Raw genomic sequence first — 27,001 nt, 5'->3', positions numbered from 1 at the left:
TTCTTTCCCCTTCTGCATTCTTATGCTTTTTAATGCACTTTTGTTTGAAAGGAAGCCACCAGGAGAAGTGGATCATAACCTGTTTTAGCTGAACATTGAGAAAATCGCCATCTTTGTTCCTTTGGGGCATTTGGGCTTTTTTAGTCACTTTGCAGAGGACCTGACTAAATCCAAAACAATTAAATAAACCATATTTATGTTCTTAAAGGGAAGTCTGTACCTACATGGCAGCTCTGAGTTTGCCAAATCATTGTCATCACTGGACACTCAGGTGACACTGGAGATAAGGGATAAACCCTAAGAGGTGCAGCGTATTGTTAGGAACATTTTTGACAGATACACTGTGCAGAATTGTGAGAGCTGGATGCATTGATGGCAGTACAATGGACAGCATTAATGGCACTTTAGAGCACGATTTGCTGCTTGCTTTTCAGTTCTTTCCATGGTATTCAGCTTTACTATTATAACTGAAGAAATTACTTTCAAGCAGGGGAAAATTGAACAAGAAAACAAAAATACTGCATGCAGCTTGAGATCCCAGGTTTTTTTTAATGTGATCTACAACTTCAAGCCCCTTTCATATGTTCCTCAGAAACCACACTGCTGTGAATGGTGATGCTCATCTTCCAGCCTAGAGCAGGCCACATGTCCTGAAGCGTCTGGAAGAGTCTTGGACAGTATAATCCTTCCCTAGGAAACGACCAAGCACATGTCCTTTGTGGCCAAAATGCACTCATGCATCTCATACTAGATATGCTTTTGGTCCTATGAAGGAAATGTGTAACAGCTTGCTTTCCTCTAACCAAAGCATGCCAAACATATGGGGGAGGAATACTTTTGGACCTGTAAAACATGTGGTAGTGGAATCACTGTGAAGGAAGAAGGGAGAGAACTGCACAGAAGGGGTGATTGGAACAGGTCCTTCCTGGTTCACTCCTTGCTCCCATGTAGGGGATGAGAGGGGGGGAGGGCTTCAAGGCTGGTGCCATCTGATGTCTTGAGCTAGGCTTTTAGAAGACACCCCTTTGATGTGCTTTGCCTGCAGTTCAGCAACCATACTCATATTAGTATGGCTTCACTGAAACCTTTGTTTTTAAGACAGCTTCAGAGCCTGATGTTGCTCTGGTCTGAAGTCCCTAGCTAATTTTTATCATAAGTAATGCTTTAAAAGAATAATTGAGACATTTTGCATTATGGACCTATAGCAAAACAGTTGATCCCATTTTGGCAGCAACCTTTTGTGCATGAATTTGGGGGAATCTGTCATCTTCTTGCTACTGCTCTGGGTGTAAAGAATGACACAGCTAGTGATCTGCAATAAAATTCAGGTCGGTCTTTCCTTCTTTAGAGAAATTATTTATAAATGTCCTTGTTGCCAGGTACTTCATAACTATATAAGTGGGAGAACCTCTTAGTGATATACCTTAATAGCAGAATTAATGATGTTTGAACTTAAGTCTGTTTGTTGAGACTTTAATAGCTTTTCAGCTGAGAAAGTGCGTGGGGGAAAATGTACTCCAAACACATGAGTTGTGCACCTGGAGACAAGCAGCCAGCTTAAGGCCCCTATAGCACTGCTTTCTCACTATTAAACTCTTGTTGTTTCTTTCATGAGTTAAATGTCTTGTGGGTTCCTTTCACCTTTTAGTTTATGTCTGTGCTGAATATCTTTAATTGTTTTAAATTCTACATGTGTGATTACCATCAGAAAAATGTCTGTGTGTGTATAAGTACCGCTTTTTTTTCCCCATGTTTCTGTGATGTGTTTCATGACTGAGCATCAAACACATGAGCTATTTTTACAAAGTGATGAGTCCCTCGATAATCCTGTTTAGGATTTGGTTTTGCTTCGATTTTGGTTTCAAATTGTCTGAAATGGGACTGCTTGGAAGCCTTCTAACCATTCTGCATTGATGAAGGGTAGTCCCTATATTAAACTTGTTAATGTCCTGCAGCAAACTTTTTCAGTTTCTTAGAACAAGAGGATCTTCTTATAATCTTTTTTTTTTTTTTTTATTGCAGAAGAGTCCCCTTTTAATGAAAGTGAATTCCTAGTGCTAAGAGTCAAAAATCATGTTTTACTGTTTTTACTACTTGGCATGTCCTCAGACAATTTGTTTGTTGTGCTGGATCATCACGGGGTCTGTTAGATCATCTAATTGAAAAAAAAAAGGGAGTTTGTAGTCCTGGAACATTTCCAGAAGTTGTTTGTTCCACAGCCAAGTCCCTCCTATGCTCTAACTCTGAGGTCATCTCCATAAGTCATGTTTATTATGTTTAATTTATTTCTCTATTACACACTTGGAATATAAAAAATTGTAATTAAATATGCAACATAACGTGAATTTTAAAAATAACAATGTAAATCTGACTCTAAGGTTGGTCACCTGGCCTTCAGCCTTAGATTGAAGGTTACTCATTTGGTACCTCAACAGAAACACGCTGATTATCATTGCTTCTCAGACAGAGATAAGGTACTGAACAATGGACAGAGGTTCTTTTTAAATTAATATATATATTTTTGGGGGTGGCGGGGAGGGAAATCAACATGCTTTGCTTTTCATGTTTTCACATCTGATTTTTCCAGGAACAGTAGATACCTTACAACATTCTCTATTGTTTCTGTTCACGATGTCCCAAGTTCTTCCCTCAGCAGCTTTAATCAAGTTTTTCTTGAAAAGTATATTTGAGGGTAGGGTGTGTCTGGTTTTTTGTTCAAAATCATTCAAAACCTATCCTGCTGCCTAAAAGAGGCACTGAGAAATGGGGTGAGACATTAGAATTTTATATACCGATCTGTGAGTAGGAGTTTTTCAGGAAACAGGAGTCTTACTGCTTCTTTTGAGAGAGATTCTTATGCCCCATAAATCAGGAAGGAGAGTTTAAAAGGGCTAGTTCCTATCTTTAGGTAATTACATATTCAGTGCAGTCTTCTGAAATGTGTATCATCTGTGTCAAAAAGGAAAAGAGACTGCTGCTGACAGCTTTTACAGGCATGAAAAGTTGGAGGGAGGGGGTTTTAAAGTTTATATCATTCTTTTTATGATTGTTATGGGTTCTCACACAACATTTTGAAATCAACTGTGTGATTTCCTGCAAAACTGATGCTGCTGACATTGATTGTTGCAGTGGATGGCAGGTATTGAAGAGGCCCCAAACATGAGAGTACAGAGCAGAGAGGTGGTTTGATGGGGGGAAGCAGGGGGGCAGGCAAGTGGGAAGAAAGAAATTTATCAAAGGAGGCATCTATAAGAATTAAAGAATGTAATCATTCACAAAATGATAGGTTAGTCCTGACAATTAGACTTGGAAAGCAAGGAAAGGAGATCAGGGCACAGAAAGAAAAGGAAGGTGGTATTGCTTACTTCCTATTCTAAAGATAGCTATCTTGATAAAAATGTCAGTGGTATGACAGTAATTGTAGACCAGGATGTATTCAGTTTGCTCCAGCTGCCTGACCTTGCCTAGCTGTTGTCTGAAATGAAACAAGCTGTGTTCCCATCAGCACTTTCTCTGGGCTGCTATGGAAAGTTTTATGAACCCCCACTGGTGTCTGTGTAGGTTTTGTGAGCTAAGGCATTGAATCCTGTTTTGCTGCAAAATTTTCAAGCTCAAAGGAAAATTATTCTGTGTGCCCAGCTCTGCCATGCCTCGCAAAACACCTGGAATAATTCTTATTTGGCCTGTCTGACCTGTCAGGAGCTAAAGATTAAAACTGGCAAGCAGCCCAGTGAGGGAACAGCTTCTTTGTGTAACTCATCTAACCACTGGGCTGTCATTTTGCAGTGTAACCAGTCTTGCTCAATGTAGGTTGACTTTGAGTAGCTTGAACCTAAGTCTTCTGGCATTTTTATGTGGAAAATACAGATCTTTCTTCTCCTGCCACCCTCTTCCCCTCAGAAAGGGAGTATCAAAGAGCAAGGTACACGTCGCACACTGAAACTATGACAAAATCGATGGGATATGCAGGTGGATTCCAACAACTGGAACACGGTAACAGATTCCGCGAACTTCCATGTTTGAAAGTGGTGTGTTAGTATAAGTTTGCCTACTCTTGATTTAAAGGTCTGTCTGTATTCTGCCTCTCAGGATTTTTGAGGACATGTATGCCTGCTTCATAAGTGGGTTGATAAGGACACCTCTTTAATACAAGTCGTGGAAGTTGGCATCAATAGTGAAGAAGAGCTCAAAAATAAAAGGAACAAAAATACAACACAAATAGAGGTATACCTGCAGAATTATGATTTCATAATGTCTATTATAACTTCATTGCAGAACTCTACAGTGAGCCTTTTAAAGTTTCAAGCAGGTGTTTATCTAAAGCAGTTTAATTTAGGCATATGCATGATCTTGTTCACTTTACAGATATATATGCAGATTTTTAATATTCCGTATCTTGCATTTTGATGAAGGGTTTGGTCATTAGGAGAAAAAAAATTCTGAACTAATCCAGTCTTTATAGGCCTTGGATCCTAAGGCTGTTTAATCAGACTTCACAGAAACTCAGCCAGTAAGTGTGAATACTCTGTCCACATTTGTATGGTAGGGAGCCCATGCAAAAGTTATGTATTGATTATAAAACTAACTTTACATGGACAGGTAGCTTCATACCAAGAGACAGAAAATTTTTGTGTGTGTACATACAAATCAATAACATCCTATTACCTTAGGCTTTTAATTACATAATTCTACATGGAAAAGAGGGAAGCTCTGATATGCTGCTTGCTTTTCATTTCTATTTTAAGGGAAATTCAGGCTTGTCTCAGTGTGTTGGATAGGTAAATGCTAATTTTCATGTGTATTAGCATCAGTACACATAAGGCATTTTATTCAAATTGTAATAGCTTGCAGTTGTGGTAGAACTTAGAGAGGGAGGAATTTAAAGTACAAAAATAAAAATGCAAATAATAATGTATTGTCAGAATCCCTGCAGTGAATAGATACAGAGTATTTTACAGTTGAGGCATTTTTCTTATTCCATCTTCGTGAAGCATCACTGAACTTGGGAGCTGTTTTCATGAGACATTTGAAGATATCAGTTGCTTGCCCATAAGGATTTTCTCATTGCTTGAGGTCGTTGGATGCCTTATGGACTAAAATGAACAACACTGTCTTGAAAGAACTATCCCTTTTAAGTGAAGAAAAGCATTAAAATGTATTAGCATTAACTTCTTGAGAAAAAAAGTGCACTCATTAATACCACAAAAAATGATGAATCAGCAGCAGAGTTGTTGCATGCAAAAGCTCTGTCACTTGCTGGTGACCAGCAAATTTGACTGGCTACCAGCTCTGCACCTTTACTTTCCAAGTTATTTGCACATCACTGAGAATACACTAATTTTGGCTTGCTGCCGTGCAATGCAGTTGCTCAGCTGTATTTCCTGCTAGTAACCTTTACTTCCATTTCATGGTGTTTTCTGGGCACTGATTGTTAGATCTCTAGATGAACTCACCTTGAATCCATTTATAGTTTGGGAAAAGAAAAAGGCATTTCAAGGGAGGGATTGATCAGATAATAATCTTAATATTTTTTTGTAATTAGATTTTAAACATCTGTGTTAGAATTATTTTAGTTGTGGCATTGCACCCCACATTTGATTTACTATAAGACTCAGTCCTTTGTGCTGCAGTTGCTTAAAATTGTACTGATGGAGTTCTGCATAATGTGCAGAGTTTTAACTCTTTAGTGGATGTAACATTATGTCTTCACTGTGCATGGTTATAGCAGATTTCCAGTGTTGCACATAGCAGAGGTTTCTCTGCTTATCATTGATCTATTAACCCTAAAATGTTCAAATGAAAAGATTCCAAGCATAAACTTCAAATATGTAACAAAAGTATTTAAATCTGTGGTCAGGGTTTTCATGTGCCAGGTAAATACAAAAATTTAAATTAAAAAAAACCCATAGCATACACTTGGATTAGAGGAAGCTATAAAAATAAAACAAAACTAAAAACCCCAAAACTAAAAACCCCATATTATTTTTGTATTATATATGGATAATATGACATTGGTTTGTTTAGTTTATATGTAATCCAAATACTTCCAGAGTGTTTTTCAGTATAAAGCATGACTTTGTAAGTTACCATCATGTTCGCAATAACAGTTGCGGCAATCATCTGCTAAGATTTAGTTCCTAAAATCTGATAGTAAAACTAAAAATATTTTTTAAAAACCTTAATAGTTATTTAGTGTTTGTGTTTTTATGTCTGTTGATATTTTGAATTTTTGAAGTGAAGATTATCCATTCAGTATTTTCCAGAAAGACAAAGAAAATAATCATAGAATGGTTTAGGCTGGAAGGGATCTTGAAGACCCTTAAAGTTTCAACCCCCATGCCAGGGGGAGGGACGCCTTCCACTGGAATCATGTTGCTCATGGCTCCATACCCATTCAACAAGTTCATGGCAACAGCATGCCATAAATTGTCCATTGTATACTAACACTAATTCAGGATTCCATAGGCAATTGAAATTACTAAGAAACACGGATTTTGGCAGTACTGGAAGTATTTTGCCACAGCACCAGTTTTCTGTTAATTTTTGGCTGCATGCTCTGTGCAGTTAACAGAAGACAGCCATTGGCTCATGCTACAGATCACATAAAATTTCAGATAGCATACGGAAAGTATCCACATTAAAGAGGAAAATATAGGCACTTGACTCAGTGACATCTTTTTCTCTTTTCAACGTACCTTCTTGCAGAGAAATAATCTGACGGTTCAGAGAGCTGTAAATAGCAGAGAAGGTAACTGGGGTTGGGGAAGCAGTATGGTAAAGGCATGAAGGGAGCCTGAGGAGATTCACAGATTAGCGGGAGGCTATTGTTTGCTGACACAATAGAAGGAACAGGCTCCAAAAGGTGTGTGGACGCCTGCCATCTTCAGCCTTCTTTCCCTCTGCTGGATGGGACGCAGCAGAAACAGCAGCTCACCATGATAAAGTGGAAGTATGATGAAAGGGATGCCCAGGTGCCCTCTCTCCCCTTTGACAGTTGCACTATTCTCTGAGCTGGACCAGTCTGGATATTGCTGATGTTTTCTCCAGTCATGCTCTTAGCAGATCCAGGCTCTTCTGGCAGCTTGAAACTAATTTTTTTCTTCTGTCTCATTTACACATGGGTTGCAGCATCTCAAGCCAGAGTTACTAAAGTAGGTGAAACTTTAGTAACTTTAGAAACAGTTTGGAATATATTAAATAGTTTTCTTTAGTCATGGGAAAGCTCTCTCATACTTCTCTGGAAAGCAGCAACATGCCTTTTGATTTCTGTAAGGCAAAACCAGTGGTCCTGACCCACAGTTCTGGATACAACATTGCCTGCAACAGCCCTTTGCAGTGTTCCTGCTGCAGTAAGAAGCTGCAGCCCTTGTGCCCAGGATGTGCCATGGTGTGCTATGTGCTTCACCTGGTCATCACAGGCAACCACAGCAATCCCTGGTCTGATAAATCCTATGCTTCTCCTAGTCTCTGATACCAGCCATCCAGTCTAACCTTCATCCCTCTTCTCCATACCTCTGCCAATTTGTCTTCCTTTATCTTCAAGGGAGGTGACCAGTGTTGATCATGTTTTCCACAAATTCCTACAATGTTAGTATTTTTCTCTTTGTGAGGACTACCTTGTTTGGTATGTTCTGGGCCTCGAATTTGGCAGGGTGGGAAGGGCATATCCCTGTGCAGTTTTGATTTGTTTTCATGGTCACTCTGACAGCTCATGGTCATTCTGAGATTAAATATTTCCAGAAATTAAGCTTTCAGAGGGGTGGTCTCTATGACACATGCAAAAGATCTGCATCTGAGATCCATATACAACTCATGTTTAAGCATTTGCTATATTTTTCATAGTTTCTGCAGCCTCAATAAAATGATATAAAAATAATTACATAGCATAAACTTCTGTTCTGCACTCTGTGCCTTTTGCAGATATAAACTTTGAATCTTTCTGAATGTACAGCTGTCCATTCCCAAACACGCTATAAATTGTTGCGTGGACCACAAGCATTTGAATGGTACTGAGGAGTTTTAACCTAGCTTAATGTTAGTCATTTACATGTTCAGACAGAGCATCTTTGTGTGCTTCTTCCAAGCTCTCCTTTTTGTATGCAGTGTTACAGTGGTTTATATTTCTGATAAATATTTTGCAGGGTTAGCCTTTTAATAGCTGTTTTTCCCTACATCAGCAAGCAGCACCCTACACTGTCTAAAGGTTAAGAACAGATTTGTCAGTGAAAATGTATAGTGTTTGATTTTATTTAAATCATGTGTTCTCAATCAGTGTCCATGTAAAAGAATTATGTAAAAGAATACAGTAGACATAATGTATCTAATGATCCTTAAGTGGCAGATTATGATCATATCTTTATTAGTGGTAGTAATTGTGGTGACAGTGTTGCTGACAGGTTAAACCATTTCTTACGACAATAGCTTTTGTGCTGTTGCATTGGGATCAGAAATGCAGTTCCTGAGGATTTGCATATTGTGAAGAATAGGCTGCAAAGACATGGAAGCATAATCTTGTCATTGTGTTTAGTGATGTGGGTGGCAGATTGTGTGTAGCTGATTCTGAACAGGAAGACTCTGCATATGGGTAGGTTTCAAGCCCTTAAATGTTTTAGGATTGGTAGGCAAATTGGTTGACGATATAAGTGTTGTTGTAAGTTGTTAAATATTCCAAGCAGCAATAAGCTTTCTAAAACCTTCTCAATGTTTTAAAACATATAGTGCAGTATTTGAGCATCTGCATTAGCTGAAATTGCTGAATTAAACCCCTTTTGCACTTGTGCTATTCCTAACTTCAGACACTGCTGTGATAGTTCTGCATAGCATTGTGCTGCATCATTGGGACATTAGGACTTAAAATTTTAAGGAGGTTGCAGGGCATCAAACTGGAATAGGTCTCCTTAAAAAACAAACAAACTAAACAAACAAACAAGAAAACCCCAAACTAGAAAACAACCAAAACCAAGCCTACAATTACGCAGATTGTACAGAAATGTGACACCGTTGTTGATAAGTCTGAAACTTTAAACCCAGAAAAAATGTTACCATAGTCTAGGAAATTTTCTCACATTGTGTGTTTTTATTGTAAAAACAAACTTCTTCTTTCCCAAAGTATGTGAGAAAATACTGATTCCTCAGTAACTTATTAAGTGGATTGTTCCAAAATGTCTGCAGATTCTGTGGACTTTTCAACATTCTCCTTCGTGCACCAATGCTTTTATCACCTTTTACCCCAAGTGAAATGATCCTGTGAGAATTATTTGCCCCAAAGAATCTAATCCATGTTATACAAGCAGCCCAGTAGATACTGGAAAAAAATTTTGGGTTTTAGTAAAAGTAAGATCAGTAAAACATTCAGGTTGAATTTCATGAACTCATTCTATCAAATAACATTTGAGACTAGCAGTGAATAAAGTGAATAAGTAAACAGTAGAAAAAGAGAAAAAAGTAGACTTACTTTCCAGGATATGATCACACTTTGTTTAAAATTGTTTTTCCCCCCTCTGCAACATAGGTCTGCAGATGAAATAGTTATTTATATAAGTAATGTACCTGCTTAGTCTTCATACTGACCATTTTCTCTATCCAGAGAAATAAATAAATTCATGTCATGAAAGCCTGAAGTTTAATTGTAACATAAACCTCATTGTGGAAAGGACCACATGGGTCAACAAGCCATGTCTCTTCAATTATGAGCAAATATGTGAGAGCAATTTAATCCAGAAATCATCTGCTTTGTACAAATATACCACAGAAATACTTATAGGAAACTTAAGTTCTAATATCACAAAAGGCCAAGCAGAACATGACTCAACAGGTATTTCTTACAAACATATGTATAGTTAAAAAATTAGATGCATAAGGAGAAAAATACAGGGTTGTTGTTTATTCAGTAAGTTTTGATATTTTATCTGGATTTGCTAGTCATGCAGTCAAGCAAAAGCTGTATTTCTGTGGTAAATATTATTGATGTAAATCAGGTTGTGAGTGCATGAGTGTACCAACTTACTGGCAACATTATTTCCTGAAGCGAATTTTTAATGATTGCTCTTGTGTGTAATTGCATGTTGGGATCCTTAAACAGGGTTAAGAAACAGTTACAGAATTCCTCACTTCATGCTGAGGTTGTTGTATGCAATGACTTTCTGTATTTGTAAGAATATTCTGTTGAGAGATACCACTAACCATGCAGGCACTCACAGTAATTAGAGCATAACTTTTTAAACATGTAGAGACTTTCTATTTTTTTTTTCTTTTTTGAAAATCAACAATTTTCTGAGGTAGCTAAAACTTAATTTCCCAAGCAAAGAAGTTAAAACAACTGGGAAGAAACTAAAAAGTATCTCTAAGTTTATATCAAGATAAAGGGGTAATACAAGGAAATGACAGGTCAGATATGTTTGGTGTGAATGTAGAGAAAATCTAGCTCAGCAGAGGCAGTGAGTGTCCTGCTCAGAGGTGTGCCTTGGAGTTAAAGGTGAGGTTAAGGCACATCACCCATATGTATGTTGTGTCTCACAAGTTAGTTTTCCTTCCAGCTTTTTGTTCCTGTCCAAATTGTGAGATCATGATAGTTGACCTGAGAATTTGCTATTAAATGCAAAATTCTACGTGATATCCAAAACCTTTTACAAACTGGCTTTGCTGTTACAGCTGTGCAAGATGTTAGTCAGCACGTTGCAGAGGATCCAGGACATGCCTCCTGTATAGATTTTACTCCTTTTCTGAAAGTGGACACTTCAGCTATAATTCTAGCTGATTTCTTTATTTATTGATTAATTCACTTCTAAATTAGGGCAATATTAGCATGTTTTGCCTGGCTTTATTTAAATCTGTTTAATCCTGACAACTCTCCTGAACAACTGATTAGAACTAATTTTCCACTGCCTTAAAATGGGAATGGATTACTTTGTTCAAAGGGGGGAGGGGGGTGTGGGGGAAGTTGAGGAAGTGCCCTTGGAGTGTCCAGCCAAGTGAAATTCTTCATAAACTGGGATACTGACAGAAAAGTGTCTCCTGTTTTGCCTAACAGGTAACATATCCTATTATACTGTTGTCTTGTAAATTCATCAAAAGACGTGTCCCTTTTGCTTATTGCAAATGCATCCGTGTCATTTTGTTTAACAATGTTATTTCATTGTAATATCTAAGAATAGTTAAACCACAGCAGGTTTCTTAGTCTTTTAAATGCTATTAGGATGTTGTTGGATTTCTGTTAGTTTCAATCAGCTGCTTCTGCCTCTGGTAGCAACAGATGGACGTGTGTGGAATGATGCCATGTGAGTCTCTCTTCACAGACAAGGAATTTCTAGTCAGAAAAGACAAGAATAAACACTGGAATTATTTTACCAATAAGGGTCTAAAGGGAAACCCTGAGCTGATGGGATGGTCATAGCAGAAGTTCCCTGTTTCCTGTGCTTTCTTGTGGGACATGGATGAGGAATAACTAGCTTGAATGAGGTATAACTAGCTTGAATGAAAGAGGATTGTCCTCTTTCTTTACTGTAATCATACTGCAAATCTGCTTTTCACCTGATGCTTTTCCACACTTCCCAAGGAGCATCTGTCTCCTGCTTAGATCTAATCCTCCCCTTCACAAATGCTTTCTCAGGGCTAAAGGCTATCATTGTCATTTCTGTGGACTGCTGCCTGCAGTTTTTCTATGGAAAACTTTTCTTTTTCTTCAGACTATTACCTTTAGCCCACAGCCTTCTGCTCCATCACATCACCTGCTTTCACTCTTTTGCTCCCTGTGCTGCACAAAGACAGGAGAGGAGTGGGCACAGGAGAAGTTGGTTTGTCAGGTGAGTTACATTGTGGCAGCTGCCAAGTAAAGGAGTATGGCTTGGGAATGGGAACAGCAAACCATGTCAAAGAAACAAGAAACTGCTCAGCTTTGCCAGGCCCCTCAGTGTTGCCTGACCCTCTTCATCAGTGAATTTGTCCTTAATCAAAGGACATGAAGGCGATTTGAGATCAGGTCCATGGTCACTGTGGAAATGCATACCTCATCTTTTCTGGCATCTCTTCTACCCTGCTTCTTAAAACAGATAAGCCCCTCTCAAAAAATTGTAATTACTTTTTTGAGATCATGGGTTTAAACAAAAGGATGAAGGTTAGATTTTTTTTGAGTGTGATATTCACTTCTCTGCAAAGTACCTGCTGGTTTATTCCTAAACCCTTACTCAGTAATTTTAACACAGTTAGTCATAATTTTTTTGTTTCCTGGTTCATGTATCTTATAAAACTCCAAATGTAGCCTTCCACGGAATGTGTACTTTTGTGTTAATATTTGACATCTACAGAGAGAGAAACTTACCAATAATTTATTACTAGAGAGAAAGAATTCTTTTTCTTGCATACCTATGCAGTTACAATTAATTTCTCTCTTTCTTTCCTCCCAAGTTTGATGCTGAGGTGGAGTAAAACTCAACCACTAGTGAGTTGCAGATTCTGATTTGCAGCAGTAGGCTACATAAAAAAGAGAGGTCAGTGAGGAGAAGCAGAGAGCAGGTCACCAGTGTTACTGACCTAGTGCAGTGCCCACATTGAGGACAGTGTCAGCAGAGAGTTCAGAGATGCCTGTGAAAGTTGAGGCAGGAAGACTGGCAAGCCGGAAAAATCTCTTTACCAGTGTCTTACATCACTCCTATGCTTTTGATTACCTCCATCTTTCCATTTGCTCTTTTGTTAAAAAACGGAACCAAAGCAGCAAAGGAGGCTGTGGAAGGCTGCACAAGGTCTGCAGGGTTGCTGTATAGAAACCTTCTCTACTTTAACCTAGTGTTTGCAAGAAAATGCTCTGCATCCGTCCTGCTCTGGATTGGAGGGGCAACCAGGTCTCTTGAGCTGCATCTGTAGGAGCTCCACATTAATTCTTACTGGGGTTTTGTCCCTTCTTACTCCAAGCAGAACAGTCCAAGAAACGAGACTGACTCTGATAGGGGTGGCCACCCTGTGTGGCTTCAGCTGTGTTGTCAGTCCTCCATACAAGAATGCAGATACGGCCTCAAGCAAACAGCTTGCGCTCCCCAACATTCAGCCTGAGGCTCACAAACAATCGATGCATCCCAAGGTGAGAACCTGAAGAAGAAAGCAGGTGGTAAAGGTCTCCAGTTTCCCTCCAAGAGGGCTTGTGCTGTGTTGCCTGGTTTCACAAGGGGATAGCACCAAGTTTGAGCACAAAAGTAGTAGGCAAATCTGATTTTTTGCACACAGATATCCACTCAGTGTGTATTTTTATTTATAAATATATGCATATATAAATATATGCATGTATACATATGTTGCCTGATATGAAGGGGCAGAGACAATGTGACATACCTCAACTTTCAGGAACTCAAGGAGGTTCCCACACTGGTTGCCTCAGAAGAGAGGGGAAGACCAGGAAGATTCATCTTTCCTTTGGGATTTTGTTTTTATTCCTGTGTACAATTTGTACTGGAAGTTGGGTTGGTGAAGAAGCACTGCTGCAACCTCTTATAGAGTTTAAGATTTTCCTTTGTGCAGAGGAGACATATTCATGTGATAGCTATGGTTTCTCTCTGGGGGAAAAAAAAGAGAGCTGTGTCCAAAGGAGGTGAAAATTTCTCTATTGTTTATTATTGCTTCTAGGATTTTGTAGGTCAGTTATGTCAGAATAAGTGCTGTGTTTGGGAAAAGCAAAGGGAGGGTTGGGAATATAATTTCAGCTAAAAGTTCTTTCTGGGCACAGGTTGCTTACGCGTGTCATTCTTGAACTGTGTGATCTTTTCTCAGGAGGAAGAGACCCAAAAGGGTCATGGGGTTTTTGGAGAGGGAGAGAGGAAATGAGAAATACTTTCCCTCTTTTGGAGAAAGGTAAAAGCAGGATATACCAGGATCCTGTAAAATTCTGTTTATTGGCACTGAGCCGTTTCAAAGCTGGGAACAAGTCTGCACCAAAAATCCCAATGTTAGTACGTGAAAGAAGAAAACTGCTGAGGAGAGGAGGGGAAGAAGTAAGGCAGATTCCTATAGACCGACTGACACTAGCCAGATTTGAGACTTAGGTCTCAAACTGAGGTATTTACATAGCTAATAAATATGGCTACACACATCTTGTGCTTCATAAATTACAGCTTCTGACACTGAAGGACTATGAAAATTCAGACCCAGTTAGTGATTTCTAACCAAGCCATTCAGTTTTGAGCTCTCATAGTCTGTGGCAGGGAGCAAACATGACTGCTCTTCACAAAAGCTATTCATCATATATCCTGTGTCTGACAGCCTCCAAAAACAGCAGTCACCCTGAATTGTGCTTCCAAACCTATCTGTATCTTGCCTCTCCAGACAGAAAAATGTCAATAGGGAAAAAAGCAGTCTGTCCTAAAAAAAAGAAAGCTCAGTAACACTTAAAAAATCTGTATTTTGGCCTGGCAGATCCTGTTAATCCTGTAGTGTGTTACCTCCCCCCTCTCCCCAGCTGCCCCCACCTATCTAAGACAGAAGATGAAAACAGCTTCCAGAGATCAAGCAGTACCATAAAACCACATATTTGGCACTTGAATTTCATAGTCCCCTGAAAACTCCACATATCCAACCACAGGTGGAGCAGTACCTGTTCATTTTCTGGGTCCTGCCCTTTTCACCTTCCTCTGATGTGTGCTCAAGATAGACAATACCAGTTTCTCTTCCTTGATTCAACACTTCCCACTTGAGTGAGGGAGCCATTAAAAAAAAACAAAACCAAAAACAACTAAATGCTTGTAAAATCTAGTTTCTTTTTGCTACATACATCTCAAGAGTTTTTAGATTAAAATGCTGTTTTGTTTAATTGAAATTGATTGCAATCTCTGATTTTAGTCGGGACCAGGATTTTGCACACATATGTATCTATCAAAATATTAATTTTTCAGTAAGCCATCTTTGAAAATGTGGGGGACTAATAATATTTGGAGATAAAAGCTGAAAGTCTTTTTGGACTCCAGAGTAATGTCCGTCCTTTTTCTAGTGTTCTTGCGCCTCAGTGTATCAAGCATCACGTTTAAGTAGTGCAGGTGGTTTCTACGCAGGGGGAGTTTAGGAAGAGCCAGGTGCTGTGCTGCTGCTGCTGCTTTTGCACTGAGGTGTGCCAGTTTGCAAGCCAAGAGGTTTGAAGCAAAAAGGAATACCTATAGGGTTGTCTAGCTTGAAGTTTCATTTTAGGATCTAAAATGGAGGCGAATGAAGGCACGCAGATACGGTTTCTTGTCAGCATTTGTTGTTGCAGGGATATTAGACATGTATGTTACCATGTTCGGATTATTGTGAGCTCTTTGGACAGCTTCATTTTCTGGTTCAGGTGATGCAGTTTGGAATACTCAAAGGGAAAAAACGGCCCATGTGCAGCCGTGACTACTTGTGTAGGAAAGGACATTTTGTTGGTTAAGAAGTCGATGCAGGGTGTTTGCGGATATGCGAGCTCTGTGTGCCGGGTACACGCGGGCAGACCCCGGCCGCTCCCACACCCCGGTGCCAGGGGCTGGCTCCCGGCGCTGCTCCCGCAGGTCAGTCACGATGGCAGCCATCACCTGTGCCAGCCTGGGATTCCAGACCCAGGAGTGCCAACCCTTGCTCTGGTAGCGGCCAGGCTCTTCCAGTACAGCCGAGGAGCGCGGGGAAAGGTCGGGAAAAGCCTCCCCCGGCACCCCGAGCGCCGCGTCCCGCAGCTGCCAGCCCCTGCGGCAGGCCGCGGGCGGGGGTCCGGAGGCCGCAGGTCCCGCGGCGGCGGTGCCAGCTCCGGATTTTGGCGGCGGCAGCAGCGGGGCCGGGGCCGCCGAGCGGGGCGGGCGGGGGCGGCCCGGGGCGGGGGGCGCGGACCCCGCTGCGCCGCCTGGCCCCGGCCCCGCAGGATCCAGGTAGATCCGTCCGGCTTTTACCTTTCTCCTTCGGCTTCCCTGCGCCTAGGGCTGGTAGCGGGGCTGTTTCCTGGTCTCGCAGAAAGAGGCAGTGCTGAGTTAGGAAGACAAAAATAGACCTTTACAGAGAAATATAGGGATTGTGTGTGCGGTGGGGAGGGAGAGCGGAGAGCGGCACCCGGCTGGTTTCCAGGAGGAGCCCTTTTCTCCCTCTCGTTGCATGTTAGGCATTTTTGCACAGCTTTCTCCCCCCACCCCCTCCCCGCCGGGGCAGGGTTACCTCTGCCGCCTGCTCTCCGCATCTCTGGTGGGGAGCGAAGCAGCCAACTCCGCTGCGATCGGAAAGCAGCCAGAGACCATTTTATGTGAGCGAGCCGGGTGGGAAGAAGCGGAGAGAAACCGTCGCAGGGACACACACGGATATAAAGACTTGCCTTCTGCCTCCCCCCCACTCCCTCCCCCTTGTAAATACTAAATCTGAGAAGGCAGCGATTTGACATCCACCCTGAGCAGCGGCTATGGGGTGTTTGGGCAACAGCAAAACGGAGGATCAGCGTATCGATGAGAAAGCGCAGCGAGAAGCCAACAAAAAAATAGAGAAGCAGTTGCAGAAAGAGAGGCTGGCTTATAAAGCGACACACCGCTTGCTGCTGCTGGGTAAGGAGGAAGCGGCAGAGGTGGGGGCCGGGGCGAGCAGGGCGAGGAGGGGGCAGCAGCCCCAGCCCGCCGGGGCGGCGGGCGCAGCCGAGAGGGGAGATGCGGCGTGCGCCTTGGCTATGGAAAATGTAGGCTGCTGTATTGAGCAATAAGCGAGGCGTCCGCAGATCGAGCTGAGCGCCTGAGCCACATGGATGCACACATACAGAAATGTTGCCGAGGTGTGGGGGATGCTGTGGCGTCCAAAAACAAAAAATAAACCAAAAAAACAAACCGCTCCGACCCCCACCCAACCTGAACCGTGTATCACAATGTTCTCCCTTTCCTTCTTTCTCTTTTAGGGGCTGGTGAGTCAGGAAAAAGCACTATTGTGAAACAAATGCGAATCCTACATGTCAATGGATTTAATTCAGAGTAAGAATTATTGACACTTTGTGACTTATTTTTCCTTAAATGTTGGAAGCAGGCTAACACACAGTACGCCAGGAAATATATTCTCTCATTCCCTGTGTTTTGGTGGCTTGACACTGTGTTTTGAGGGAGGGAGGGGAGTGAGAATAAGGAAATTGCTGCTATTGTATGTTTGCATTTTCTCCTTCTGGCCCCTTTACTGTATTTTACACTGTTGCTACTGCAGCGCTTGACAGGCCCCTGTGTAGCAACAACATGGCGACTACTTTTTACATAGAAGCAAATAACCAAATATTGCATCTGTCTGTAATATAAAAATACAGGTCGAATCATAATCAGGATGACACTGTGTGCTGTTTTTCCGGTGCTGGGGTTAGCGTAAAACTGAAACTAATTTTGCCTGTTTGTTATAAATCATCCTGTTTTGTGAGGCTACATCATTTTCTCTGTAAAGAACTCTTTGCCAGAAATCATTATTAATCCATAGCATTCATTTTAGATATTTGTTGGCCTTCACCTACATTTTGTTGATTTAGAGCATGTTTACAGCATGCTGTAGAAATGAAAGAATGACTTCAAGTTCCATCAGGGGAGGCTTTGCAGATGTGGCTGTGATTGTCTGATTTTAAAAAAATACATTAGGGATGAATGTGCATTGCTCTTAATTCTATGCAAGAAAATGGATAAGGGGAAAAGGTATTTGTCTTGCCTTTTCATTTTTTCTATTAATATGTTTTAATGTTTGAAGAGCAGATAAACAAGCGATCAGTGAGAAAAAATTAAATGCAAGTGACTGAACTGCTTTGGAAGAAAAAAAAATCAAAGTGCTAATATTTCTGTTTTAATGCAGAGAAAAGAAACAGAAAATACTGGATATTCGGAAAAACGTTAAAGATGCGATTGTGGTAAGAACACACTTATACTGTTCTTAAATGTTTGTTTGTACTGGAAATTATAAGGATTATCCTCTCCAAGATTGTGATGAGAGAAATCCCATTTTGCTGATCAGATTGGATTATCTTCTATTGATCCTGTATCCTAGATTTATCCAGATTAATGTGTTTGTTTGTTTTTTTTGTTTTATCCAATTCTAGACTATAGTTTCAGCTATGAGCACTTTAATACCCCCAGTTCCATTGGCCAACCCAGAAAACCAATTTCGAATGGACTACATCAAGAGTATAGCTCCTCTTTCTGACTTTGACTATACACAGGTAAGAATAGAAACCACTGATTTATTCTGCTTCAAGGGGAAACATGTTGCTTCACTTTGATTTACTGAAACACTGGGGTTTTTTACTTTTTGGAAGATGGTCATAGAAAGTTCTTATGCCAGCATCACCTCTGTTAACTTTCTTACAAGACTGTGGTGGTTGCACCTGTTTTAGTGGTGCAAGGTTTTGTTGTTACAGATTTATTTGCTGCTGTTTCTAAATGCTGTTTCTGCATTTAATTCTCTTCAAAGTTTCTGATGCAATCTTACATATTGACACATCAAATAAGACTTTGTTGAAAGCCGATTTCCTATGTGGAATTAGATGCAGGATGTTAGTCTGAGGAGTTACTGTCTACCTATAGAAAAGGAAATAAAAGGCTAGAGTGGCCTCAGTTGAGGCCAAATGAATTGTTTCCCATACTTACTGCGCTTCGGAGTGGAAACCTGCATAAGCAGTGGTCAAGTAAGGTGCTTTGCTTCCTCGTGTATTGGAGTTGGCATGAGCAGTGGTTTGCTTGTATGTAAATGTTGCCTTAATTTGATATTGAATCAATGTGGGACTTCTGCGTGGAGGCTGATCTTTTGCATACAAATGAGAGATACTTTTCAGATTAACTTGCATAGCCATCTTACAGTATTTTTATCTTTTTATGTTATTATTTATAGGCACATGCATAGAATGTTTCATATTTTATGCATGACATGAAAGCAAGTGCATAGACATCCTGAATTTTATTTTTGCAGTAGCACAGTTTTAATTTGCCTTAAAATGGTACTGAAAGCAATTTGTTATGGATACAGTAAGGACTTAAAAATATCTTCATTTGTTGGCTAAATGATTGCAAGTTGTGCATGCTATCAATACTGCCAAAGAAGCCATTTACAATAGAGTGTCTTTAGGTTATTATAGCTTCAGGGTGCAAGGGGGAGAAGGGGAAGAGTCGTTTCTTTATTATATGACTCATATTCTCTGATGTGTGGTTTTGCCTCTGGTAAACCTACCACTTTGAAGGTTCAAGATAAAGAAAAATTATCAGACATCTTGTACAGCTAGAATTTAACACAGAATGCAGATGTTAAAAAAAAAAAAAACGACTGCAAGGTACACCCACATATTGCATAATTGCTCAATTGGTGGATGTAAGTTAGTGAAAATGAGAAACTCTTTTTAGAAATCGAATGTGAGCTTGACATGATGTATTTGTCTTATGAAGGCATTACAGTTCTGAGGCATTTGTTGCTCATTTTATGTGGATTTTTTTTCCTTGAATTTTGACTCTTGGATGTTTGAGTAAAAAAAATGGTGATACATATACTTTGTGGTTTTCTATAGTACATATGTTCTTTTGAGTTTTTGGGATAAAAGGAGGCTACACTGGACTTTTCATAGGGCTAGAGATTTTTTTTTTATTGCTTTCAAATTTTCTCCTTTTTTTTAGAAGCTGACTATATCTACTCAAATTATACTCATGGCTTGGTATTTTATATAGAGGAAAATTTAACCTTCTTGGAGGGGAAAAGAATAGGACCCAGTGGACTTTGAAACAATTAATAATTTATTGGAAATCTCAATTCAAAGTCCATTTTGATTTAAAATAAAAATATTAATAAGTGTTTTTTAATTAAATGGGTTTTCTGAAAATACCATAATACCATCACATTATTTAAAGAGTGTCAATTACTAGTCCTAATTTAAAAAAATATGTTAAAAGGTTGCTACAAGTTTAAAAGAAGAAGATAAATCTAATACTTATTTACAAGTAAATATATTTCTGTGTCACTTTCATGTTTTCCCTTCTGTTTCCTTCTCAGATCAATTCATAGGTGTAATACTTGTAAAATGTAGAGTATGCCAGGATTTTTTGCAGCTTTTAAATTTTTCTTGGTTTAGAATGTTATTTATCTCCAGGAGGATTTGTGAACAAGGCAGATTGAGAAAAAAAAAATGCTATTGTGCTTCAGGGCTTGATTTTACTCCAGTTTAGGCCAATGATAAAGTAAAATTAGGTTTCCAGCTGAAATAAATTTTGACCCATTTAGTATTTTTGGATAAGGACAGATATAAAAATAAATACTTGGATAGTAATCAGTCAGGCATCCTCTGCTAAGCATTACTGATTCTGTAATTAATAGCTGATGTATGGAGTAAGGCCTTCTGAGCCCAAACCAAGTAATTAGCAGTAGACATTCAAGACTTTAGGTCAAATCATCCTTACTTCAAAATAGTTGTAAAGGAAAAAATGCTGTCATAGGCAGCTCTGGGGCACATTTTGGCACATTCTATCAAGTGACAAAGGTTACCCTCCTTTGAATGAGGGAAGAGGCAGCTTTAGGGTTTGTAACCATATGAATGGTAATGAATTGTTAAAGACCCTTAGTGTTGCAATTTGAATTACAGATGTGTCACTTTTTTTGGATGACATTAGCCATGTAATCTTTGTCATAAAAATCAATGTGTCTTAGCTGAAAATGGATTTCAGATATATTGCATGCCAAATGTGGGAAAATGACTGTACCTTATCATGAGTCTTTAAAGAGAGATTCCTGATGAAATGCAGAAGCTTCACTGATGGCACAATCTGACCAACACTCTTGGGGTGCTAATTTAAGTACATTTGTGATATATTGGGTGTGCTTGGACACACATTCTTAAACTGCATACAAATTAACTAATACACATTTAATTGTGAAAATTATCCTTAAAATAAGTGGATGTGAAAATACAGATTTCCTGTGGGTGAAATCATATTCTTAATTGCAATTTATGACTAAAATTCCAAGAACTTCATATTTAGACTAAAATCTTCTGGGTCCTTGTCTGGGTTTTTTTTTAATTACATACCTCTCAATAAAATGTAAGCAGAATATTTTATTTAGCAGTGATACAATTTTTAAAACAATTGGTTTTCTCTTTACAGTGTTTTAACATTACTTTTAGAGTCCTTGGAGTGGCCCCAAAAGGATTTTACTTACTCCAAAAAATCATTATTTGTATGGTTCAGTTATGCTACTCTGATGATTCTTTTAGTTGGTATAAAAAAAAAAAAATTGAAAACTTTCTGGATTTCTCTTATAATTTTTGCATAGTCTTTCATTACTTTTATAAAAGAGTGTACAATTTTTACGAAGTATTTCCTGGCTGATTGATGTGTTCTAATTCTATAAATCATAAGAAGTAGAGCTAGAGTTTTTACAAGATTGATAAATAGAAATAAGTGTCCACTGTATTTTCTTCTTTGAAGTTGTGACAGGAATCAAGATAATTTTTTTTGTCTGACCAGATTAGGCATTATCTTTGGTCAAAGGTGGAATCAGCAGAAATGCTTTAACACTGGAATTGTAGCATACGTGCCTTATGAAAAAGGATTTTTTATTATTTTTGGCAAAGTGTTGATGGATTATTTGCTAAGGTTAACAGGAATTGACCTGCTGCAGTTTTAATCCTTTATTGATGGGGATTTTTTTTATTCTTTGTGAATCAGGGTGAACATATTAAGGCCATATTATGCTGGTAGCTGTGGTGTATTAAGCATGTGTTTACTCAAGTTCAGTAGTTTTTATTAAAGTTTTTGAATTTCCTGGGAACTACAAAGCTGCTCAGTGTATAATTCCTTTTCCCCTTGTCTTCCCCAACAATGTAGGCAGACGAAGTAGCTTTGCATAAATATGTCCTGAGTGAAGCTCATCTGATCAGTTTTGTGTGGGTTTGTAGCAGATAATGGTCACCTACCCCTGGCTGGGTCTCAAGTGTTTGGCCATATGAACCAGTTACCAGTGATTGTGAATCATCTGCTTAGTAGAGACCATGTAAACACTTCACAGGTTTTAGGGAGCAGGGAAAGTTTTCAAAAGATTCATCTTCCTTTGCAAAGAATGTTTTAGGGAGGCAAAGTATTTTTTGGAAACTTCGTAAGTAGTGAATTGTGCGGATGCAGTCCCTTGTGCTGATTTTAGTATCTGAGTTTTAAATATAAATTTTACAGCTATTTTATTACTCAGGCAAGCTCTTTAATTTAGCTGTTAAGGATGAAATGTTAATGTGGGCATTGACAGGGAAAGTACTTCAGATTAATTAGGTCTAGCTTTGCTTTACATTTTCAGATATTGCAGTTTGAGTTCTATCTGATTACTCTGATTTTCCTTCAGGTTTTCTTCTTAAAAATCAGAACACCTTATTCAAAATATAAAGACATGATAACGAAAGATTTGAGAAACTTCTGCTCTGAATTTGAAGTTTCATGGAGTTTTGTTAAACATTTCAAATTTTTATGATACCCAGTATTCAAATTCAATCTTGTGCTGATGCCTGGAGGTGGCCGCTTTTCAGTGTGCATCTCAGTGTTTGAATCAACTGAAAATCTTGCTTAGGTGAAGTGTAGTGTTGGGCTGTAGAAAATCTTTATCCTGGATTTACAAAAAACTTGATAAGTATGGTTCATACATGGTTAAACTTGCTTGGATTGTACAGTTAGTGCTGTGACTTATTTGAGCATGAATTGTTTAGGTTGCCCTTTGATATAGCCCAAAGGAGTTACAAAGTAACATCACCTTACATTTTCTGATTTTCAATTGTCAGTTTTCCATCTTTTATGTGAGTGTGAAAATAGACAATGTTTTACCCAGAAATAATATAAAATAAAAGAGAGAATGCAGAGAACATTGCCACTCAAATAGGTTTGCGTGATTTTTCTTTCTATCTAAATTTTTACTTTAGGGCTTTGTTTACCATTTTGGGTAGAACGAACACAAGTTTTTATAACTACTGTGATTGCACTATATAACATTATTATGGTCAATATTAACTTTTTAAAATCAATTAGACTTTAAAAAAATAAGTAATTTGTGGTGTTCTGTGATCTAAGATGCACATTGGTAGATTTTCATATTTACATAAACACATTATTTTTGTATTTAAACAAACACAGAAAGTATCTGAATGGCCAGACAACAATAAAGTTGTGTTGGTCTGGCAACATTATTACTGCCCTGAATTAATAACACCTGAAGAGCTAATGAAGAGAGCTGTCAGAGAAGGACAGCTGAAAACACATATGCTGTTAGAGCTATTGGCAGCTCCTTAGTCTTCATACAGAGGTTAAAATTGTCAGAACTGATAGTGGAGTGTAATGGATAATAGGGAGAAGAAGCAGTCAGGTAACTCAAGAAATGTTTTTGTTGTGGTAGCAGTTGTTTTCATGCTGCACATGATGCATTAACAGCAGATACTGAATTTGAGCTCTTTTCATGTGAAGAGCAGATTCTGCTAAAGCCCAGCAATCGCTTTTCTTCTGTATTAAATACCTGTTTGCATGCAGATGTGGCTTAAGTTGTCTGCTTTTCATTAATTCAGCAAACTGAGTCCTTAATGTTCTGATTAGTAAGTATTAAAGTTACAGGCATTTCATACATGAGATCAAAAAAATACTTCAGTGTTACTTGTTACGTTGTTCTTGTTCTCTGTAACCTCTAAATTTGCTTTTGATGGATCAGGCAATCCAGTAGTGCTGTCAGATATAATCAGTTATTTTAACTGTGTAGTTTTAAAAATACATGACTGGAACAGGGATTTTACTGCAAACAAGTATAGGACAACTTGGGAGAAAAAAAAAAAAGGAAAAAAACCCCAGATGAACAAATCTCAAAACATCTGAACTTGTCAAATTTATAATATATCTGGGAACTGTAAAACTACAAAACTGTACCATGGTTTTCTTTAATTCTTTACTTCTCATTGGTATAAACTGTTGTGGATCAGTGAGTTTGCAACAAGGGATGGAAGAAATATGTTACTCTTTTATTACAGAATAATGTTCTACTGTAGCAAAAACCTTATTTCATGCTTGAATATCTGATTTTTTGTCTAAAGCAAGCATCATCCCAGACTCCAACTGTGTATTTTAAGCAGGAAATCCTGAGCTTCACAGAAGACCTGTACTTTATACACAAACCACTCCAGTTTTAAGTTCCAGTTGTTTTCAGTAAAGTCAGAGTATTTATCAAGGAGATAAAATAAAGGAACTAAATTTGCATCCCAGGAGAGGAGCTCAGGGATCTACCTTAGGCCCCCAAAAATTAACAGTAGAAATACTGGAATTGAGAGCCATAGGAAATCCTGTGCATTATCACAAATGATCTGAAGTTAATAAATAGGAGTTGTATTCACAAAAAATATTAAAGAGGCAGATACTAAATTTTGTTTCTAAGCCTTCCTGTCTCAGTATTTTTTAAGAACAGATTCAAGTTTATCTGGAAAAGGTTCACCCTTTTCACAAATACTTTGTTTTTTTAGAGTATATTTTTTCATAGGTTATAATGTAAAATAATTAATTCTGTTCTGAAAAGCTATTTGAGAAAGTCTTATGGACAATGGTGCCTGTGAATAAAGTTCAATGTTACATTAAGTATTACATCATCATAGTAACACCAAATTAAATGTTTACTGTTTTATATTGTGAGTCTGATTTCCCAGATAGTGAGGTGGTATTCATACTTTATCCAGCCTGACTTATTTATTATCATCACACAACACAGAGACTTTCATTGTGAAACTGGAAAGATATTATCATTTATTATTATTGCTGCTGCTAAGTAAAACTTAAGTTATTTCCGTGGTCTCCAAACCTGTTGACGTTTTCTGGTATTACTTCCAAGTTTTGTACCTATTAATACAAATTAATTAGAGGGTTTTTTTACAGTCAGTTGAGCATCCAGTCAACTACTGCTAATTATTGATAATAATGTCACATTCTGCTTTTTTTTGCTACAATTTGAAATTAAAACTTCATATACTTATATTGCATTTTACTAGGATAACAATATTTTTGCATCTAAATTTGGATAGGCAACAGGGAGACTAATAACTTGAATTATCATTTTAAGTGGGAGTGACTGATTCTCCTCACAGAACCAAAAATGTATTAGAGGATCATTTCTGAACATTAGAATATTTTTGTTCATCAAGTATTTTTCAGTGTACACCCTAATTTTGAATTTAAGAAAGGCAGAATCAATAGGTTAAAGCCTGTACTATCATTGTCTTTGTCCTGACCACAATTTATGAAGGACATATTTTAAAGTGTGGTTGCTTTGGAGGTCTGCTGTTTTGAGTTCCTTCACAACTGTGGCTGCTGCCAGGGTATCTTCTGAAAGCAATCCTGCGATGTGGAGGTGGCAGCAGTCCTCTGCCATCCTGGGAGGTAAGGTTTGGAAAAACAGCCAGTGGAGTAGCTCTGATCCCTATGGTGGTGCTTGGCAGGTGTAGCCTGGCCAGAATCACATCTTGATTCCCAGTCTTTCTTCAGGCAAGAAACAAAAGAAATTATTGTCATTTCTACCACTACCATTGAGGTCCACTGAAATCTCTGTAGAAGATTTAATTACCAAGTAGTTTATAAATTAAGATTTTACATGAACATCAAATGATGGTAAGAAATTCACTTTTTTTTCCCCTTATGTGTAAATCAAATTGAATTATAATGAATGTAAATGAAAGTAAATGTAAATAAGTGCAAAAACCACACTCTTAATGAAGACACATTGTCCATTCAGGCAAAGGATGATGACATTTCAGACTTTCACAAGTAACAGTTTTCAGAAGAAGGATATTGAAATTTTTTATGAATTGCCATTATTTATAAACTACATTAAAACAGATTTTCCATCACAACCAAAGAGAAGGTAGACATATCAGAGTATGTTTCATGATTGTCTTTATTATCAAATAGTTCTTTTAATCTCTTAAACCAAAGACTGCAGGCTGATTTACTGCTTTTGCCATTTTTGAGTGCTCTGGAAAAGTAGTATGTTTATTAGTCAGGGAGAATCTTTGTTTTTTACTTCATAGACCATGATAAAAGTGTACAGATCATGGATAAATCATCACATGTATGCATCTTGTCACTGAAGTCAGGGAGACCTATGGAACAAAGACTATCACCTACTCAAATAATATTAGTGTCATTATTTAAAGCTCCAGAGAAGTGAGTGTTCATCGGCATAGCAGGAAAGAGCTGCGTTCGCCTTTCTTCAGCACCTGATGAGATCACAGCTTCTCTTTCTGCAGCAGTGTTGACCACTGCCAGCTTAGATCTTTGCTTGTTTTTTTCATCACCTCCATAGCTTCATCCGTGGTTTATACTTACTGTCAACAGCAGATTACCTTTTTTAATGTCAATAAAGACTGCATACACAGACAGGATATTTTGTTTGCAAGAGGTAGCAAGCTGGGCTGAGGAACAGAGAAGCTAAACAGTGTGGAGAACTCTATGTGTACCTTGCATACTCCTAAATGGATAGGTTGAAAATCAAAAAATATTATGAACAATATTTTTCCTCTGAGGATCTAAGAAGCTTTTTATAATAAATATAAATAGGACTGCTATAAAACAGATAGAAGGCAAGAACAATGCATATTTGCGGTTAACTGCTAAAAGGTTTCCATAAAATGTTTATTGTTTTGTTCTGTCACCCTTGTCACATAATTTGTTTTGCTGCAGTTAAAGAGATTCAATTCAAGTTTCAGGGCCTTCTCTTTAAAAGGACACAAGAGGAGAATGTTATTTGTACAACAGTTTCAAGTTCGTATTGCCTTTTACTTTGGAAACTTCTAATAATTTCTTGGAAGAGAGCTACCTCTGTTTGTAAGCATGCCAGCTATCACATGAAACATGCAGATTAGGGTTTCTTGCTTTAAATCAGTAGATTAATTTTGGTTGGTTTAAAGTGTACTCTTGTAATTAATCTACTAGTATTTGTTTTAAAAACCTATGCTGGATGTTTTGAAAGGATATTTATCCCTAGGCAAGAAGACTATTGGGATTTTTTTCTGTTACATCGACGTTAGAGATGAACTTTGCCTTTTAAA

The 27,001-nt window shown here is 38.4% G+C and overlaps 1 protein-coding gene and 1 long non-coding RNA gene across 3 annotated transcripts in view; one reads left to right on the top strand and one right to left on the bottom strand.

The window, feature by feature from the left end:
- The window catches only part of GNAL (G protein subunit alpha L), a 181,031-nt gene that overhangs the window by 50,213 nt on the left and 103,817 nt on the right, over nt 1-27,001 (top strand). The window contains exons 1-4 of one of the 2 annotated variants that reach the window (XM_015617205.2): nt 15,952-16,511; nt 16,853-16,925; nt 17,773-17,827; nt 18,017-18,136. In XM_015617205.2, coding sequence (XP_015472691.1) covers nt 16,373-16,511; nt 16,853-16,925; nt 17,773-17,827; nt 18,017-18,136 — 387 coding nt within the window. In that variant the 5' untranslated portion in view covers nt 15,952-16,372. Of the gene's footprint in view, nt 1-15,951; nt 16,512-16,852; nt 16,926-17,772; nt 17,828-18,016; nt 18,137-27,001 lie in introns of those variants that run through there. The other variant, XM_015617204.3, reaches the window with a different exon arrangement.
- On the bottom strand, nt 7,286-15,763 carry LOC107199754. Its single transcript, XR_004496055.1, has 3 exons — nt 14,576-15,763; nt 13,321-13,541; nt 7,286-13,080 (listed from the first exon to the last, which is right to left on the bottom strand). It is a non-coding gene; the product is annotated as an uncharacterized LOC107199754 (long non-coding RNA).

The sequence above is a fragment of the Parus major genome, chromosome 2 (genome assembly GCF_001522545.3).
Source record: "Parus major isolate Abel chromosome 2, Parus_major1.1, whole genome shotgun sequence".
Taxonomy (NCBI): Eukaryota; Metazoa; Chordata; class Aves; order Passeriformes; family Paridae; genus Parus; species Parus major.
The sequence above is the reverse complement of the archived record's forward strand: the minus strand, read 5'-3'. Positions and strand labels throughout refer to the sequence as shown.